Source organism: Lagopus leucura, unplaced genomic scaffold (genome assembly GCF_019238085.1).
Source record: "Lagopus leucura isolate 7727_CA_CO unplaced genomic scaffold, USGS_WTPT01 Super-Scaffold_100004, whole genome shotgun sequence".
Classification (NCBI taxonomy): domain Eukaryota; kingdom Metazoa; phylum Chordata; class Aves; order Galliformes; family Phasianidae; genus Lagopus; species Lagopus leucura.
In genome coordinates this window covers 33820869-33841908 of record NW_024962264.1, presented here as the reverse complement: position 1 = coordinate 33841908, position 21040 = coordinate 33820869, and the positions used below count along the sequence as shown (strand labels likewise).

Genomic DNA, 21040 nt, shown 5'->3' with positions numbered 1-21040 from the left:
CTATCACTTTCCACTGCAGGGATTTCATTCAATATATGACAGAATAGAAATGACATTAAGTTTTCTTTAGTACATAGCTAGGCAAGCACAGCATTCTTATGGATATAATGCCAGTACCCCTTCAGGCACTGCTTTAAGCCAACTGGCCTTTTAAAAGACATGATAGGAAATCCAACTCGGGCCAAAACCAGCCCAACGCGCTGTTGAAAGGCAATGGTTCTGGTCAGTGGTGCAAGTGGTTTGATGGGAGATGATAGGTGTCTTGGCCCTTCCCTCACAAATGCTCTCCTGCTCCCAATACCACATAAGAACAGTAGTGGGCATTGGAAAGAGAAGTGTCTCTGGAATCTGTAAGAACAGAAGAAAAGCCAGTGAGTAGGGAACAGAAGTTCAGCCCTTCAGATGTACTGATTTTATTCCAGCAAAACTTGGGAGAAGTTGAAGCAAAGTATTTTTCTCTCCTTGAAAACACTTAATGGCTCTGGAAAAAAAGATGAGGGGATGACATTCATCTTCTTTTGCTGAGAGAAAGCTACTAAATTTGTTTATCAGTCTATTGCAATCAATGTAAAACTTAATTACATGATAGCACTGCAGAAATTTGAGATGTATTTATAAAACTCCTTGAAAGAAAGGCTCTTGAGAGCTATGGGACTTTAGGAGTATAAAACAAAACAAAACAAAACCCCAACAAATTTTTAACATATTTACAAGCAGCTTGAAACTGTTGAGTCAAATAAGCTATTGTTGATCGCCTGGAAAATTCTAGTTCAAGACCAGACAGTAAATGCAGTAACAAAGCTAAAACAAAAGCAGAGTGTTTATAGATTCAAGCAATGTTTTAAATACACTGTTCAAATTTGCCAGCCTGCACAATACACTCAGAGCAGTTAAAGAGTTGGGGGTGAAATTTGACTTCATGCAACACAGCCACAAGAAGCTCAGAGGCAGCAGAAAATGACAGCTGAAGAGGGGGTCTGCAAAGTGTAAACAGATCTGCACAAAATACTGTGAGAGTAAATTTTGGAGGCTGCCCGAGCAACTCTCACAGTAAGGACTGGAATAGGACTTCAGACACGGACAGGACATCAGGCCACATACACATGGGCAACAGCGTGCAAATCAGCACTCTGTGTAGCACTGCAGTAAAGGGCTTGCAGAGAAAACAAGTCCCTTGGAATAGAGACTAACAAAAATCAGATTTTACTGTGGCGAAATCATTTGTACTCAGCCACTGACATGCAAAAACTTAATTCACTAAATGTGACATAACAGCAGTAACAAACTGGTCAGCAAGTGCAACAAATCCCTGTCTAATGCTTACACAAACCTTAATTTCCCTATTTCTTCTCTCCCTCTGAAGTTTTTGTCATGCCCTTTACTGGCTACACTTTAAAAACCTCCAGTAAGCAGGCTGCAGGGAATAGTCTGTGAGTGCAGAAGTCCAAATTTAGTAACCTCTTACAGTATTACTACCTCTGACTTCTCCACATATGCACAAATCCATGTCTCCATCCACAACAGTCAGCGTCATGTTACTTCTTACAACCTCCCTACAGTATGCCACACAGGCCTTTATCTAGCCAGGTTGATTGACAGGTTCTAGAGAAAGAACTTCCTCTAGAATTGCGTGCTTCTTTCACCTGTTTCACCCTTTCCTTCTATACCCACTCTTTCCAGAAAGTCAGTCCCTTTGCACATTTCTTACACCTGACCCACATAAGAAAACAAAATGTCACTATTCCTGCTGCTGGGCTGAGACCGAATACAAATAATCTTTTCCTTACATTTAAATATAGTTCAAGAAAATATGGAAAACAGAATTGGTGCAGATTTTGCTCTTCAAAACAGTCAGTGCAGTGCTGTGGCTTAAGAATTGGGTGCAAGAATGGTCATTTTCTTTCTGCAGAGAGCTGGTAGTTTCCCCTCTGCCTATGCATATAGTAGGAATGCTTTCTTCATGCCCACACATGCCATTCTGCTTCTTGAATCCCGCCCCCCCCTCCCCCACTATAACTCCCTTAAAATGACAGACCAGAACACGATGAAACATACTAAGAAAACAAAGTAGTGAGGGAACCTCCCCCTGCAGGGTGCTTGAGTAAGCCTGAAACCTTCTGTAAGGTCAGTGAATCATAATTTAAAATGTTTATGTTCTCCGAATCAGCAAGAATTCTTAGTAAGACCTTTGCCCTTCTTTCTCCCTCCCTTCACACTCCTTTTCTCCTCTCCATCCACACCCATGTGCTTATCCTTGGCACTTACGAATATTGTCTGTGCTACAAGCAATGGCAACAACCACAACTGGCCCTCTATTCCTCAAAAACCACTTAGCAGCCCTGATGAATGTGATAGCCAGCGCTCGTCTCATCTCCATGTTAGGTCACAGCTGCCTTATTTTAAGAGCTAAGGGGAATGGGGAAAGGGTATTTCCCCATTCTCAGAGGCTTCAGAGCACAGCTGCCAGGAATGGCTGGCAGTGAGGTGGAAGCCAGAAGCTCCTGCAAACTAACAGCTGTGTGGAGCAGGAATAATCCTGCTATCTACCATATGTGGAAAAAGCTTCCCAGTGACCAAATGGGGTGGGCAGAATCTGCTGACCCCCAGAGTTACAGAAAGGGCTGATCTGCTCAGGAGTCCTCTACTAATGACTATTCTGTTTCTAGGAAATGATGTACTTTCTGTTATTAACAGCCTTAAGGCATCTTCCTCACCCCCATTTTGAATTAAGGATTATTTGTAGTTTTTATTCTAGCAACATTCAACATTTCTGATTATAAAAGCCTTTTAGTCATCAGTAGGAATCTTGCAACAAGATTTAAATAGGAACCTTGGAACTCTGGCCAATGCTGAGTCCTCTTGAAAGCATCAGCACTAGAAGAAGTTAGAAGTTCTCATTTTTGGAGAGTGCTGGATCTTTATTCTGGGAAAAGTATTACAAAATAGGCACACAAATTAAGGTAATGAAAGCCTCGTCACTTCTGAAAACTCTGTTCAGTCACTGCAGTGAAACCAAAAACCATTAAATTGCTCCAGTCAAGCTAAAGCAAACCTTCCCTTGACTGTAAGAAAACAGTAAAATTATCTCTCTTTTTTCCTTCCTACTCTATCAATCAGATATATGCTGAGATTCTTTTAAATTGTACTGCTTCAGAATGGTAGACGTGACATTTACTTTAAGATGAACTTTGGCTAAAATTTGGTGGCTTCTGAGAAATCTTCTGTTTGCTTACGTTTGGGTCAAGCTTTTCTTTTGTATCTGAATCACTTCTAAAAGCATTCTGACATCTTCTACTCTGCTTTGGGCAAAACTGTCTAAAATAAATGCTTTATTCTGGAAGCTGTTACTTAATCAGCAACGTTTGGCACATTATTGCAACCCTTTTGCAGCCCTTTTTCCTCCATTCTCGTGCACATAATGAAAGGATAGAAATTAAGGAATTTTAGTTGAAGAATAAAATTGGCTCTTAAACCAGAAGAATCTCTTCCTGTCTCAAGCTGGTCCATGTGCTTCACCAGGAGAAATGCACTAGAAAGGGATTTTCCCTTAAATAAGCATGTCAGCCTCAACATTTTTCATTATTCAGATAGGTACTCCCTCTAACACTTGTAGATTCATATAAGTTCCCTAATGCACAGGAAACAAAATTAGAGTAAGATGTGTCTTCAGAGCAAGCAAAACACAGAAGCACAGGCTTCTGTTTTAGAATAGAATAAAAGGATCTCCTTTTATTCACTATTTTCTGTCATCAGCAGTGAGGCTAACCACACAGGCACGGCTACTCAGGTACCTAAGCATTTGCAAACTCAGTTCTAAAGGTGAAAATGCCAATTTCATGATACAACAATTGGTTAATAATTTTTCCCTGTAGCAAGTAGACCATTTTGACGTTTAAAACAAAGTTGCTACAAGTGTGGAGAGTCTTTACATTAAACTTTTTCTGACTTTCCACTCAAAAGAATTCAGATGCTTTAGCAGTTTAATTCTCCTGTATTACAATATATTTCATGGAATCAGTTCATCTGACATTACTGGAGCCTCACTCACTTGAAGTCAGTAACCAGCCTAGTGAAAATCTCTTTGACTTATAAGTACAAAGAATAAACAGCCAATGTATTGCTACCGTGAAAATATCATAAAACTTTGTTCTTTAAGCTACATGAGTGGGAAAAGAGTCACAAGTGGGAAAAGGTCCTATAAATGCAAAAAGTATAAAAATACGACAGATGGAATGTTGCCACAGTGTTCTGAGTGAAGCACTGAAGCACCCCATAGAAGTGATTGAAGTGAGTGCAACCACTTTTTTTTCTCCCTCACACCCCATAAATCCTTTCCTGCATCTCCTTCTGTCACAGAGAATAACATGGGAGCTATGCATTCCCACAGAGCAGCTGTGCATACTGTTCAGACCAGCAGTTCCACAGCCTGATTACTACTCAGTTTGGTACTGACTTCTGCTTTACCTTCTTGTTCCAGCCCTGGACTGGGAATCCCCATTTCTCCATGTAGTTTCTCTCTCTCTCTGTTTCTAATCCCACTGGCCCAATGCTGCAGCATCTCCTCAGGCTTAGCCCTGGTGCATGCCCCAAAGTCATGAGTCATTTTGGAAATAGCAGTTCACATGTGAAAAGAGCTGTGTGTAATTCTGTATTTCATAGAAGAGTTATCTCTCCTTCACCTCCTCGTGAAGTTCCTGTATCACACCAAGAGGAACTGCCTTCAGAGATCTCTTTTTCCTCCTGGCACACCTGCACCGGTGGGTAAGCATGCCATCCCTCCCTCCAGCAGAGCACTGGCATTCACACCTTCAGCACTGCTCTCCTTCACACCTACCTCTCCTTCCTTTCCCAGTTAGCAGAAAGCAGGGATTTCCTTTTCTACTCCTCCTGAATGGTAAAAGCAGCTTGCTGTTCAAGGGGAGAGGAAGGAAACATGTTTGCCCTGTTTGTTACCTGCTGCTTCAGCTACAAGCAGCAAAGACTGCTCTGGCAGGTGGCTTTACGTTTCTGTTTATAAAATCACAGAAATGCAGGTTTAAATAATCATTTTCCCTCTTCAGCATCTTCTTCCTGTTTATCTAAATGCCTTTGATCCTCCCAGAGCTCTCTCTTCCTCACATCTCTTTGCATTCTCGGTTAAATCAGAGCTACCAATCACAACAACTAAAAGGGATATCAGTGCTCTGCATGCACGAGGTCTCATGGATCCATGATACCAAAGAGGTACAGCTGGCTACACGGGATGGCTCTTCACAGAACCAGCAGCTATAGCTGACCTTCTAAAACATGAAAAGCACCTTCTCATTTTAACTTCTTCATTGCACAAAGTAGCAGTATCAGAAAAAAAAAAATACAGAGTGTGTTCAGTGCATCATTTCAGAAATCAAGCAGTTTCCTGCATAACCAACGCAGGGAACGTGCCTGGAACGTTCTGCTCTCACAGATAACAATTGCGAAAGTGTGTTTACCTTAGGGGAACATGAAGTCCTCTGGTGGTTCAGACTCCCTTGGGCAATAAGTTCAGAGTCCTCACACGACTTGGAAACACCACTCCTCTCTATCAGGTTCCTTATTTCAACATCAAGCTCTTTACTTTCACACCTGCTTAAAAAGAAATTGCAGAAAGACTTAAAGCACAGAGAAGGGAGATCTGTCTGTTGTCTTCTGAACATGAAAACAGACAGAGCAGAGCCACAAGCTCCTGCTGCCTTCCTTCCAGGAATACAGTCAGAGAGCACTCGGGCAGCCTCACACATGTTGTGCTTTGTGACAGAAATTCATGCAAAATAGTTAAGCCAGTGCTCTTGACCAATTGTATTACTTTGTATATAGAAAAACCAAGCAAGCCCTCCTGGGTGCTGTCTGAATGCTACCATGCACCCTCACCCCCACCTCCAGCTGCAAGAATGTTAAAATATAGCGCAAGTGTTCTCAAAATTGTTAAAATTGGATTTGAATTCCAAAACCAAATCTTCAGGTGTTTTTTTGTTTTTTTTTTTTTTTTTTTAATTGCACACTTTGTTTTCTGTAATACTTCATAATAAATTCCCAACAGGCACTTTCATTCCCTCCCCTCCTGTTCCCTGTCTCCCCCCCCCCCCCAAATGTAACTTGCAAAAAATAGGACAAAAAAGATCTGTTCTTAATGCAAAAATATTTGTGGGAAAATCGTTCTCTTTCAGTCTCTACTAAGGACACTCAGGACTTAAGTCCTGAGAGCTAGCAATTAGGGTTGCAGTGGTGGAACACAACTTCCAGAGGACTGACCTGGCCATAAGCAAAAGCAGACACCCCCAAAAACCTACCTCCAAGCCAAGCTTTCGGGACATATTTTCTTCATTTCCTGAGCAGATTAAACCAACTCTAAATGTATGTAATCACAAAATGGGTTGGGTTGGAACGGACCTCAAAGATCATCTAGTTCCAACCCCCAGCCATGATGGGCTGGTCATCCCCTACCAGCTCAGGCTGCCCAGGGCCCCATCCAGCCTGGCCTTGAACACCTCCAGGGATGGGGCATCCACAACCTTTCTGGTTAGCCTGTTCCAGCACCTCATCAGCCTCTCTGTGAAAAACTTCCTCCAGTATCTAACCTAAATCTCTCCTCCTTTAGTTTTAAACCATTTTCCCTTGTCCTATCACTATCTCACTATGCATAAAGTTCATTTCCCTCCTCTTTATAATCCAGCCTCTTCAAACTGTCTTACTTTTGTAGAGCCACAGCGTGGAGGAAGAAAAAAAAAAAACAAATGTAATGTCAGGATATTTGGGTGTAATTTGAGAGCTAGACTTCCACAGTAGGCAATTAGACTTTTGCACAGGGAACAGAACCACAATATTTCATTTCAATCATGGAACATTCTCTTTCACTAGAACACATCACATGACTTTTCTCTTATACAGAAAGATATTTCCTTGTACTGACTTCTTTGTTGTTTGTATTAAACCAATACGGTAGCTAGAGTGAGTTCAAAGGAAGAGACTACCCGACAGAAAAGAGTCCCTGCATTTTGTTAGACCGCTTGGAAAGGGAATTGTGGCCAGCTAAAGTCACAATGAACAAAAGGAGGGCTTTCTTGGCACACATTTTCATAAGCTGCTCCAAATGCCTGCGGTTTTCAAAGTCTCCCTGCTGCATGGGTGGCACAGCCAGCCCTGGCGACATGGGCACATGAGCTGGCTTTGTGAGCAAAGTCAGCTCCACAGAGCAAGCACACAACCTGGCACTCCTTAGCTTCCCTTCCACTTCTGGTCTGAGGAGATGTGCAGGGCTTTTGGTGCTCACAGGGAAGGACCCACAAAGCCTTGTCAGCACAAACGCATGTAAATCAAGAAGAAAACCTCAGGAGGAAAACAAGGAACCTGGAGAAAGAAAACCAGCCCTTTTCTGTACTGCTAAAAAGTTGCAAAATCCCAGATAGCAGTGCAAGTGGCATTTTTCTCCTTTTTAAGCAACTGTTTGCTAAGCTTCTCAGACAATAAGCTCAGGGGTGGTGGCACAACCAACAGTTCTCTTTGGAGGCTTTGCTTTCAAGCAGCTACACAAAACCAGCTCTGGCCATCAGTACCCCCCTTTCATCTAAGCGCACCTCCCTGAAAAACAGCAGCTTCAACTCATTAGGAATTCCACACCTGGCCTAACACGGGACTTGCTTTATCTAAGAGCTTGGATTTATGCCATGCAGAGGGCTGAGTGCACTTAAGGGTGCTTGAGAGAACTGAGAAATTATGGCATTGAAGCAAACACTCATGGTGCAGTTTTAGGAAAAATGCATTATATGATATTTACATAAAAGGGGAGAAATTGCTATTATAGCCTCCTCAGAAGCCCTAACAATGTGGGAAGAGTTGAGAAGAGGTTAAGTACAGTGAAGGGAAATGTAACTGAGCAGCACTGAGGGATTTAGGACAGCTGTTAAAACCACTGACCAACACTTTCAGGCTGAGCTGTCAGAACTTCTGTTTCTATTCTGTGCTTGGACAACCAAATGAAGGTGAGAGCTGCTCTCCTTTGTTGCTCCACTTAGCTTACAGAGCTGAGAGAAAAAACCTCTTGCCTATATGTAGCTTCTCGCAAAGACTGTTCTGCTCGTTGCCCAGGGTTGCAGTCACATGCACATCACTTTTCACCTCTCATAACCACTCTGCTGCAAATGGCCACCCTTCACTGCTGGCGCAACCCACCTCTCTGGCTGGGTCAGTGCAGTCAGTGTTTCCTTCAAGTGAAATAAAGCAACTCAGAATAAAACAACTGCTAAAAGGCAAAGGGCAATTTCCAGGGGCAGCTCCAAAGAAACCAAAAGAGGAGCAGCCTGGCAGCAGTGTGCACTGAGGTAGGCTGCACGCATCTCCGCTGCTCAGCAACAGCAAGAGATGTCTGACCACAGCCTCCTGAGATCAGAGCATGAATAGACCTGGGAAATCCCCTGTAAAGATGGGGATTGGCTTTAAGTACTTCTTCTCAGTCAGGAAGCTCACATCACTCTGCTCTGTTTCCTGCAGCTTGCCTGACAGAGTGCTGTTCCTGATACTTCCTGCAATTCCCTTTCTCACTCTGCATTCTCCTTCTTAGGCTTAGCAGAGTCTAGGCAAGAGAAGGATTAAGATCCAGCAATGCCAGTGAAAAAGGCTGGGAAAGACTCAAACCCTTGCAAATGTTGCTGCTCTGTAATATCCATGTGTTTCAACACCACCATGAAAGTTAGAAAACTATTTCTTTGGATGTGTTTCTCAGTGCACTTATTTCTCCTCTCAACCTTTAAACTAGGATATTTTGACCAGAAACTATCCCTCTGTTTATGTGCATTTCAAAAGATCACTAGCCACTTCAGTACTTGGAAGGGTATATTTATCATGAATTATGTAAAATGTTAATTAACCATATCTGTGACGTAGATGCATTTTACAGACCATACTTTCAGAGCACACAGATGACCAAAGTGTTTGAATACCTCTCCAAGACATGATTAGAAGTGCCACAGCACAAGGCAGCTTTGGATGATAACATGAGCTTCCCTTGGTGAGCAGCAGAGGGCACACAGCACATAGCTGCCACAGAAAGCAATTCTTCCTCAACTACTTTTGGTATCGCGGAGTTTGCAGGCATATCTGTGCACCATTAGCATCTTTATTACGTTACATCACTATCAACATTTCCTAAAGTTGGGTATTTTGTTTTTCATTAATAATGTTTCCTGTAAGGAGAGAAAATAGACAATCCACTAGAAGAACAAAAAAACAGAACAGAAATTCAAATTTTAGAGATGCATGTTGTGTAAAATCAGTCATCATAGAATCATAAAATCACCAAGGCTGGAAAAGACCTCCAAGATCACTCAGTTCAGCTGTCTACCTATCACCAATATTTCCCTACTAAACCATGTCCCTCAGTACCACAACTAAACGTTTCTTGAACACCTCCAGGGACAGTGACTCAACCACCTTCTTGGGCAGCCCATTGGAAAATGTTAAAAATATTTTCATGCTGCAGTAGAGGGCAAAGTATATCTCTTCTGGGTATAAAAGCTTTCTGAAATGTAAAAATAGGAAGATAAAAAATATAAAACCTATCCCATTTACATGGCATGTTACGGTTAAAGAAGACAATAATAAGGTATTATGGTAAATCCTCTCTGTAAATTGTGAGTTACGTGCTCAATTTTGTTTGATGGGAAAATTAAAACATTTGAGATGGAAGCAGCACTGACAGATATACAAAGCCAGGTGGTGGCTCACTGTAAGTTTTAGCAGCTTACAGGAGAAAAGGAGAGAGCACAACCTTACTCATAATTTCCATGTCACGAACACATGAAGTAGTAGTCAATATCCTTCCAGGTGTGATCTCCAAAAACAAGAAATTCCTCAGATGTGTTTTCTTCCTTTTGAAAGTTACCATCTCCATGCAGAATTTCACTGCTAGAGCTGTGTAACAAAGATGTTTTCATTCCCCCTTTGTATTCCCTTACTGTCTTAAAATGTTTTTCTCTTTTTGCTTCATGACGTATCTTTATGCTATTTTAAATCCAGGACTTAAATGCCTTTTGTGGTTAATTTCTTATAAATTGCTGCATACTTTTTATAGCGACTCAGTTTCTCAGCTGAGAGTCAGAATAAAAATGTGACCAACACATGCTTTGTCTGTGACTGGAACTAAAATTCCTAGCTAGATCAGAGCCATTCAATCAAATAAACTATTCAATTATATCCTCAAAGAGTTATGCTATGAAGTGCTGGTTATGCATGCACAGTTTTATTAAATTATGCATGTAGTATAATCAGAGCAAAGTTTTGGCCTAAAACTATACTAAAGTTGGAAAGTTATGGCAGCAGAAAGGAAACATGAGGTGTGGAAATGAACAGCTAATAGAGTCAAGTGCACTTCTTTGTAGTCAAGCTTCTTCTCGTCAAAAGAAGCAGCACAACTCCTCATTAACTCCCATTTCTCTAATGGAGTAGCAGCCATACCCAGCTCCTGATGGCCTGCTCTATGGTCATTTCATGAGCCATCTTGCAATAGATTGCATAGATTCATAGCTAAGAAATACATACTTTATTCAAATAGTTGGGCATGAATCCTGGGAAGAGTCCCAGTGTTGCTGCTGGTACCTTTTGTGAGCTCGTCTCTCCCTGGTTTTCACTGCGAAAGACTAGGTAGTATTATTGTCTTTTCCAGTGTTATTATATGCTAACGTTATTAGTATTATTAGTTACTAATGGCTACGTGGAAACGGTGACATAAATACAATGAGTCTCAGGGAATAAACTGCAAAATTCTGAATTGACTGTTTGATTATTTGACCAGAATTATGCGTTCTTTCATTAAATTAACTATATAACTATTTGTAATAATAATTTATAGGTTGGTGTGCTGGGGTCATTCTCCTGTATTGGCAAAAGCAAAAATAAACACCATAAGCAGTTGTGAGAAAAGTTTTTAAGCCAGGATTTACAGCCAGACACCAACAGCACAGAGCCCTATTTTGATGGGAAATGAATTCCAGAGTGTAGGGGTTAAACACGTGCTATATCCCCTTGGGTGGGCATTTCAGACATTTTTGCAACCAAGTCTAGAGAGCTGATCCTTAGAAAGATGTAAACATCTGAATTACGAAGGACAAACTGGTTCTGATAAGTTAAAATTGGCAGCAAATTTCAAGGCAAACAATTTCAACTAATATTTCCCCTATTTTTGATACAGTGCTTAATTTCATTCAGGAAAATGCTTTTAGAATTTGGACAAGAAAAGACCTGCTTACAGAATTTCTAATCTAGTGTGGGTTAGAAATATTTGAAACAAGGATAACATCAGGCATATACTTCTTCACAATGACAGTTTATCCATAGAACTATGCTATTATCTTATGTTCTGCAATTTTGAAAGCTTTTTGTTCTCTTAATTCAGTTTTGTATAATAATTTCTAGGCTTTTTTCCATGCACATATCTTAAGATTTTTATATTAAAATCTTACCCACCCAAGACTAAATGACAAAGAATTGCCAACCTAATAAACAACAGAGAGAAAAATCTTTCGCCAAGAAAACGACTTTTGCTATAGAACTGGGTGTGTTTTTCATTATTGTTGTTTTTGTTCTCTTTCATAACCTCATGAACTCTTAGAGCTTTAGTAAGCCATTAGCAAACCATGGGTTCCTGAGCTGATAAACAATAGTTACAATGTAGTGCAGCTCCCTAAGAATCAGCGGTGCTATTTCAGTACTCAACACCCAGCAAGCAGATCTCCACTTGGAGCTTAGGGCTGGGAATCCAAGCCCCATCTCCTGGGATGGAACTGCACGCATTCTGCATTTCTCTTCTCACACACCACCATAAGAGACATCTATTAGACATGAAGCGCTCTGCACCAGTGCAAGCGCGCAGAAAGAACCTGCCTTTGTTGACTGTGAGGATATAAATAAACAAGAAAGAGGGAGAGAAAAGGAACAACAAAGTTCATCTGGTATTTCAAAAGTGTAGCTTTTGCTATGCCTGGAAAGCCAGGCACCAGCAGCAGCTGAGCTCCACCTCACAGAACTGTACTGTCTTTAGAGTGAGAGGTCCCAGATGCTGGGAAAAAGGGGCTGGCACTGGTACTTGGGAGCTAAGTACAAGATTATACCTAATCTTGCTCCACTCCCAAGTAGAGAGCTCCACAAGGCAAGCTGTATGATATGGATTATAACGAGTGTGTACACTGAGACTACAGCAGAGAAACCACTTAAACTTTCGCTCAAATGCGATTCAGCCAAAACATCTGCCTGTCACCCCATAAACGTCCCTACACTTCTGTTCCCTTTACGACAAAGGAATGGAGCTTTTAAGGAACATTTAATAGCCAGCAGCTGTTTGGCTGTCAAATGCCACATCTGGAGAAGCTGTGCCATAAATGTGAACAGAAACAATTATTCTTTAATAGTTTTGCTTAATTTTAAGAATTACACAAATCACAACAACAAAAGAGGTGCATGTTCTCAATGGAAACACATCTGGTTTCTCTGAAAAGAAGCCAAAAAATTGGTCTGGTGATTAACTGAAGCTGCTCACGTAATCTGTCCCTCCTCAATGAAGAGAGAAGCAAAGCTACCGATATGCAGGCACTCCGTATTTTCCAGTGGTTGGCTGTTCCCTTCCCAAATATGGGACATGCGAGAAGACAACAGCTAAACTGGTTGCATCATTCCCCTTTTACTAGGATCTTCTCCTTAATTACAATATCAAAACCGTAATTCAAGTTCTTCACAATGGACAGAATTTGGGAGAAATTCAAACCCCTGTGAAGTCATGGACTGAGTTTCACTAAGTTTGTCAGGTTTCACGCAAGCCTCGAGTGACAGAAGACCCCAGGAGAAGCAGCACATGGAGCACTGTCACCCAGACTCCCCTCGCAGGGCTCATGCAGCTGTGTGTGGACCATGGGGGGGGAAGGGAGAGGGAATTGAAAGGGAATTGAAGTTTTTCTCTGAAAATCACCCGAAGCAGAAAGCTCAGCCAAGTGTGTGCTTTCTGAGTAGATCAACTCCTTACTCTGCTGAAACTCACACCTGCAGAAAGCTGGTGGGAGACAGCAGGAAAGTGTTGAGAGTCGAAAACTAAGAGTTAACAACAAAAAGGGAGAAAAATCTACAGCAGAGCAAAAATTAATGTTTTCAGTGCTCTCTTTCTGTGAAGACCAATAGCAGGAAAAGCTGGAGCCCCTGTTAGGGCACATTCCTGGCCTCGGCAGGCACCTTTTTGAAACAGTTACCCTCCAGCAGTACTTTCTGCACTGCCTGCTTGCTCCACAGCCACACCATAAGCACCAGGTGTACATTCAGGCCTCACAGGCACACATTTCCCTGGAAAACTGTCACCCTGGTGCAATTGTATGGATGATGATTTTAACTGGTGTTTTACACCTCTGCTCTCTCTCTTCCTCAATCAGGCATCACTGCAAACCAAACAAGACCTACGCGCTGCCTGTTCTGCCTCCTAGCTCACCCTCAGTCAGGATGTAGATGCATCACCAAAACCCTCACTAATCAGGGCACCTTTGGAGCAAAACAGGCCCAGGATTCATTTGGGTCAGTTTCTCCCCCATAGATCTTATGTATTTCCTATTGTCTACTAACAATGCAAGCAAAATAAACAGAGCACCACTTGGAATTTCAGCAGGAAATTAACTTACAGTAGCTGAGGAGGATAATCAGCTCTGTTGACTCAAGTCAACTTCTTGCCTGTGGTAGCTGTTAGGCAGCCAAATGAAACACAGAGGAAGCTCATTGCACAGCTGTCTGTGTCACAGATCCAGTGCTTGAACTGCCAGCACCTGGCATCTGCTTTCACCAGGGATGCCACTGTCTGAAAGGAATCTGACATATCCCTGCCATCGCAGATGGATTAAAGTCAAACTACATTAGCAGTAGCACACAGTGTCTTCAGCAAATGGGAAATCCCAAGCAATTTCAAAATCCACTTATTTCACAAACTAACTTGAAGAAAAAAGTGTTTCTTTCCAGAAGAAAAGATGGATACAGGACTATGTATTTCCTAAACGTTACAAAAACATCTACACTTTCCTTTCATTTTGCTTATTTTCCTCTCTCACACTTGCATGTTACGATTAAAAGGTAGCTTTAAAAGGTATTAATCATCCTCAACTACCTGAAATATTTATTATCATCATTATTGTCAGAGCTTACCTTACCGGTTACAGCTATTCATTTAAATTCTCAGCACTATTTGTTTTCTTTAATCTCCTAATGACTCACTGAATCTTAGAAATGGGTTGTCATCATCACAGCCTCACTCTTAACCATACTGTGACCTCCTTATCTGAATGAAGTATCTCTCCATCCTACCGTACAACCTCTTTTCCTGCCATTATCAGTAGAACTAGTTTTACTTCACAAAGAAGCAAGCAGACCCAAGAAGCCACAAAATCTCTGTAGTCAGAAATACTAAAAACTCGCCTAGATAGTCTCTAAGCCATCTGATCAGACTAAATCCACTGGTCCAGACAATATTGAAGTCATTTCCAACCTACACTATTTTATGATTCTTTCAGTACATAATATGCCCATGTTTTACTCGTTTAAACAGAAATGACACAGATCTCCACTGGACAGATTAATGTGGGAAAAAATTATTGTATTAGGCTGAGTTTCTGAAAGAAAAATAGACTGACAAATGCAGGAAAAGCTTGATTATACAGTTCTAGTAGCATAATACAAATGACAAAAAGTAAAAAATAAAAATAAAATAAAAGGAGAAGTTTCTCCACAAGAAAAATAAAGATATGAAACTGGTCATACCTTTCCATCTCAACATGCTGATGGGAACACAATTCTAGAAGATTTTCTGCCTCTTTATTCTTCCTTTTGAACTTTTCACAGTGAATCTATTAGGGAGAAGGGAAAAAAAAAAAAAAAAAGAGTGTATTCAGAGTGGAAATAAATAGGTTAATAATCTCAGAAGAAATTCAATTGTCCGATCACAAGAAGATATAATCATGCATTGTCTGCATTCCTGTTTTCTCTTTCCATCCCATAAAGAGCTGACGTAGGCCAGGAATCTACTTTCTCCTAGCTCACCATTATAATCTCTTAAATCCATCATTGTAACAGGAGCAGTTTTGCAACAGCAGAAGCAACAGCATTCTCCAGCCGTGGTAGCGGGTATCTCCCAAGAAGCAAAGCTGCCAGTACTCACGCAAATACTGGAAATGATGGGAAAGGTATTTTTGCGACTATTATTATTCATCCTAAAGTAATCAATTGTTTTAAATGCTTGGAGTTCATGTATATCCTCAGATTAACCAGAAAATTAACATTTCATGGAAGTATAAAGTAAAACTACTACTCTCAAGCTTAAGAGGGGCCTGATATAAATAACTTGGAGAGAAAAGAGTAGGAGCCTTGCTTAAGTTAATGTGCACAAATGCACTGTTCACAAACTATACAAGCTTCCATAAGCTTCCTTCTGGTCAGGGCTAGCTGCTGTCTAGCATTGTATTTCCAATGAGAAGAAAAAACATTGTTCCCAGAGGAAAGGACAGATATTGGAAGTACAATCACCTCTCCATTACAAATGAGAGAACAGATAGTACAGAGGGACCAAGTCATGCCACCTCATCCCTAGAAGTCATCCCAGTGCCTGTACTGCAGGCCAACATCATCCCAGAATATGTTTCTTCATGGTATGTGGGACACCTCTATTTCACCAGGAAAGGAGTTCATGAGTCTTATTCTTTTCTTTAGGAGAAAGTGACAGAAGAATAGCATTACTGTAGTTGTAATTGGAATACTAGGGGATTAGATTTTATCTTGGCTCTATGACCACCAGAGGTCCCTTCCAACGCCTGCAAATCTGTGACTATAATACTTGGCATTTAGGTGTTTAATAAGATACCAATTTTGAAAAAATGTTGACCTGGAATAAACAGTCCCAACAAAAAGTAAAATGAACATGCACAAACAAACAAACAAACTAGTGTCATAATTCAAACTACCATTCCTTCCTTAATTCATTCTTTGGACTTAGATATTTCAATTCTCAGATCCACATGCAAAGTTAGACACAGTAGGACAGCCCACATACTAAAGAAATATGCCATGTTAAAGAGATAAAAGTTAAAAGTTACTGACCAATGTTGGTAAAATGTATGCAGCAGAAAGTAAAGCATGTTTGGGGGTGTGGGCAGAAGGAATGAAGAACAAAGAAAAAGATTGTTGCATGATTTTGCAGTGACAGACCTGTTCATCTAAACAGCAGAGGCTCTGGCATAAAAGCAGCAGACAGTTCAATACTGTTAAGAGCAGCGTGATCTGCACTGCAGATCATGGCCAGGCTGCTGCCAACCAAACAACAGTGCAGCGTGGCCACCTGCTTTTATCTGTTTCCCTTGACCTCCAAATGAATGGATGACTGTGTTGATGCAGGGTAATGTCTTTGCCTTTCATTTCTCATGGCTTTTTGATATTACCAGTTGCCAGTAATATCAGTATGTCAGTTCTGAATGGCTTTTAATTTTTTTTTTTTTTAAATCAATTTGGTTCTTCTTGACAAAATGAGTCTAATCCGTGTTGGCAGCACTAATTGTCCTACATCTAAATCTACAGTTACATATCTGAGCAAGAGTCATCTGGACAATTGCACAAAACATGCACATTTTTGTTGCGAAAGGAACTAGAAGCTTTTTCAATGATACCATGAAATTTAATGCTGTAAGGCTTTTAGTAGATCAGACAAATTGAAGTTGAGTTGGATAAAAATTCAGCTACTTCAAAGAATTAAGGCTCTGTAGAAAATAGAGGGTTATAATTGTCATGGCAAGGATTGCTCAGAATTACATAAATTTTCTGCTTTCTGTCAAGGCTATTAAAAAATAAATAGGAACACGATGAAGAAAAAGAGGATCATTTTTCTCACATATTTGTGTTCTAGCTGTAATTGAAAATTTTTAGTAAAAAGCATGCAAAAGTTTATCAGCCCTCCAAGAATAACTCAAGACCTAAGTACTTCCTTAATATACCTGAACAGGCTGTAAGAGACTTTTTTGTTTGGAGTACTAACATGCATTAACAAGGAAGATTTCCATGTGTAAAATGCACTTTGAGAGAAAAAGCTCCCCAAAGAGGGACAAGACTCACTAATTCTTGTATAATATTAATTATAAAAATAATAACAGCCACTCAGGCATTTATCAATCTAGGATTTCAAACCGTTAATTAAAATGCATTTCACAAACATCTGTATTTTTGCTTTGCCTCCTGCCACATTCTCTTTTGCCCTCCAAGCCTACCACTATCTTAAGAGCATCCTATTTTCCTGAACCTTTCCTCATTTTCCCCAAACACATGCCGTAACTAACTTATTCTTCTGTTGTACCAAAGCAGCATTTTGTGGGGATGCAATGCAAGATGGCTCCCAGAAATGAACTGGCTGAAAGGAGGCAGAGAAGGGAAAGGGATTTTGTGTTCCCTCTGCACACCTTGTCTGGGTTGGCTCACTGATTCAGTTATAGAAAACACCACCATAAACTGGCATTGTCACAGTGCTGCAGGGAGCAGAAAACACACACACAAAAATAAACAGAAGCACATGCTAGCAAATTACACCCGGGGAACAAACTGATGGATATGTTACCTTCTCATTGATTTGTACTTTTTGTACTGTAGAAGACCTAGGGCTAGCTGTCATAGACAGACTAAGCAAAATCACCACCTTTAAGTAATACCCAGATTGCAAAATAGCTCCAAAACAAAATGGAACATATGTAATCACAAACAAGCCCACAGATAAACAACTGGCAGGTTACACATTATCAGTGCATGGCTGCTGTGTGGGAGGAGTAGGGGGGAAAGAAAGAGATTGTTACTGTAAACATGATCAAAATGGCAGAGCAACCAGAGGGAAAAAAAGTCCAACAAAATTTCATGAAAGACATCCAAACTGAAACTAATCTAAAAAAGGAATAAAGCCTTCAAATTTGTTTGTTTGCCCTGTAGCTCTGAAGAAGTAAAATATGAAATAATATTTCTGCAATGCCCTCCTCCCTGGATTGCTCCAGGTTTAATACTTGTCAACAGCGGTAATGTTCAGTGCAGTCAGCCCCAAACCAGACACTGTATGTCTTTCTGCTTATGTATCCACTGCTGAAAATGCAGCTTCAGCCATACAAGCACAGCATAAAAAGCCCCGACATCTCCCAGTCCTCTTTCCTCCTTCCTGGTCATTCCCTTGTAAAGTACTGAAAATTCAATATTAGACAGCTTGTAACTAAAAAAAAAAATAAATCTGATGCTTCATCTGTGTCAAAAATGACAAGTTCCTAGGTTTCTCAGCTCTGTTTTGCTCAGCTTGACTCTGATACAATGAAGCTGGTACCTGCAATATGTGATGCAGGAAAATTTAATAGTTAAATGTGATCTCACCATTAAGTGCAGTTATTCTTGGTTAGGGTAGCACAGCATAAGAATGGTAAATATGCAAAATACCCTAATTTGTAGATGCTGTCCCACAAATCCATGATAGCCAGAACTTAGTAAGTAGCCTATTTACATTTCCTGAAATAATCACAAATGATTCAGTAAACAACATAAAGTAAACCCCAAACAGCAGAAAGATAAATTAAAACCCTAAACAGCAGAAAGCCATTGCAGTGGACCTGACTGAGGAATGAAGCAATTAAAGGCTGACTATGCTATTTCTACCCAGAAATAAATGTCTGGATTTCAGCATCAAGTCAGTGTGATTCTGGAGAAGCTCTGCACTGTAAGCTGTTTAGCACTTGTCCAGGAAATAAAACGCACAGCGTAATCTCTGCATTGGCTTTCTCATACGTGATATGGGGCGATGACTTTGCACTGATAGGCAGTATCTGCTGTTTAGTTATTTGGTCTTACGAGTACTGGCTTTCCACATCAGGGGGTCTGAAAATGTTTCCACTGCCATACACACGAATGAGTTGAAGCGGGGAGTACAGATTACTGTTTCTAAGTACATGACTTGGCTAAAATAAATAAATAAAAATAATAAAAAATGTATCAATGTATCACTTTTACAGCGCATTAAAAGAGAAGAAAAACTGTTAGACGTGTTTATTTGTTTGAAAACTGGTCCATTTTACTATTTCCAAACATTTTCAGATTTAAATGCAGTTTCTCAAGGTCTTTAAAGTGAGAAAAACATTCCCAGGTGAACATAAACCACACCAAGCAGAAATCAAGGCACAAAAGCTACCAAAACCAGACAGTGTCTTGCCCAGGGTATGTGCATCTGCACAGATGAATCTGAAGCACAGAATATTATTTGAAAGGCTTCAAAAGATACATTCCATGCTAAGAATATTATGACTATGCTTCTAATGTGTGAGAGCCACCTAAGAAGTGACCAGTAGAAGTCAAACAAAAAAACTGATTTGTAATTATTATAAGGTTGGGAGATTGGTGAAGGGGGTGGGCAGCTGAGCTTTTTCGATTTGGAGAGCTTTACAACACACTTGGAAAGTGCTAGAAGATGTATGGCAACTGCAACCCAAAACATCACAAATTTTTCTGTGTTTCAAAACAAAATTTAACTTCCATTTATTTAAGACTCTCTGATATTTATATGCAACCTGTCACTGATTTTCAGACACCACTCCTCATGTTTAATGCTGTTAGATCATTTCTAGAAAATGGTAGGTTTGTTTAATGTAAGCCTGTCACTGCACAGCAGAGTTGGTGGCTGTCAATAATACTCTGAAGATACTTACTGTAGTCAAAGTCTATGGAGGCAAATTGTTATTAAAAGAATAAGGTTTAGTTCCAAAAATACACTGTTGAAATAAAATAAAGTCTTCAACAATAAATATATTTGATTTGTTTAAAAGTTTTTGTTTTGTTTTTTTAGTCAAGAAACCATAGATAAGTCAAACAAAAATCTGCCAAACAGACAGTTCTTTGGAAGAACATTTATAAACGAAGCATCCTTCCCGCAAGAGCACATTGTGAAGGCTTTCCAGTTGCTCTCAGTATCTCTATCTAAATTCAATTAGCATGACAATTTACTTGCGGGTGGGCAGGATGGGACAGAACTACTGTTTGTTAAATGTCAGCTTTAAACAATGCAGTGAAAAAATAGATTTTTTTGTGAATACTAATCACTAAAGTAGAGACAGCAGTCATTACAAAGCATACAGAGCTAGAAAGGAAGCGTGCTGTAAGGTAAAAGCAAAATTAAGTACATATTTTATATAAATGGCTTTGTTTTTTTCCTGAAGGATTTCCAATGGAGATCTCACTACAGTGCAACCGTAACGTCAAGAAAGGAGAAAGAAACAATGGAACTTCCTTGTGCAATTCATGCCAAGAAGAAAAATATTAAAGATCTATTAAGCCCAATGACTTTGGAAATTGTACTCTGGAGTACAAATAGGTAACTTGCCATAGTAACAGAAAGGAGATCACTCCAAGGGCAGGGCCCATGTGACTGGGAAGGAGTTTATGATAAAAGCATTCTAGATAGAGGCAGACCTACCCACAAAAAAAAAAAGATGTACAGCTGTGGGAGCAAAAGTTTAATGTTGAGAAGGTAAATAAAAATCTGATTTGGATTAGGAGTTCAGCTCCAATATATTTAAATTTTGTATTTTCCAAGTAAGCTTCAAAATATCAGGACAAAATAATGAGAAAGGAGAGGAGTACATAGTAAGATAGGAACAATCTGAAAAAACAGTCGCCCAAAAAAGCTCAGTGTTTCTTAGCTGGAAGGAGAACCAGTGCTGAGCAACTCAGAAACCCATGAAACGCATGTTGCCTTGGGTACACTCAGTGTACCCACCCTCCTGAAAACTGCTGTTGCTACTAGAAATTAGGACTTTGCTAGTAGTACATCTTGGCATAATGCAGATCCAGCAGCAAATCTAGGAAAGATGGCCCTTTAAGAAAATCTCTTTCCCCAGGCATCTTAGTGGGGTACTGTGAGTATTTTCTCGTTATCACAGGTGTATCTACAACTTCTACTTTATTTCAAAATAGGGGAACAAGAGCAGGGAGTTTCCTACAGCTGCCCCAGTGCAAGGAG

At 40.2% G+C, this 21040-nt stretch overlaps 1 protein-coding gene across 7 annotated transcripts in view; it reads right to left on the bottom strand.

Annotated features, from left to right (window-relative positions):
- TNIP3 (TNFAIP3 interacting protein 3) overlaps positions 1-21040 on the bottom strand; it is a 66083-nt gene that overhangs the window by 30552 nt on the left and 14491 nt on the right. For 5 of the 7 annotated variants that reach the window (XM_042871610.1, XM_042871615.1, XM_042871609.1 and 2 more), the window contains 2 exons: positions 14788-14873; positions 5469-5604 (listed from right to left, as the gene is read on the bottom strand). In XM_042871610.1, the coding sequence (XP_042727544.1) occupies positions 5469-5604; positions 14788-14873 (222 nt within the window). Of the gene's footprint in view, positions 1-5468; positions 5605-6305; positions 6363-14787; positions 14874-21040 lie in introns of those variants that run through there. The other 2 variants (XM_042871608.1, XM_042871614.1) reach the window with 2 other exon arrangements.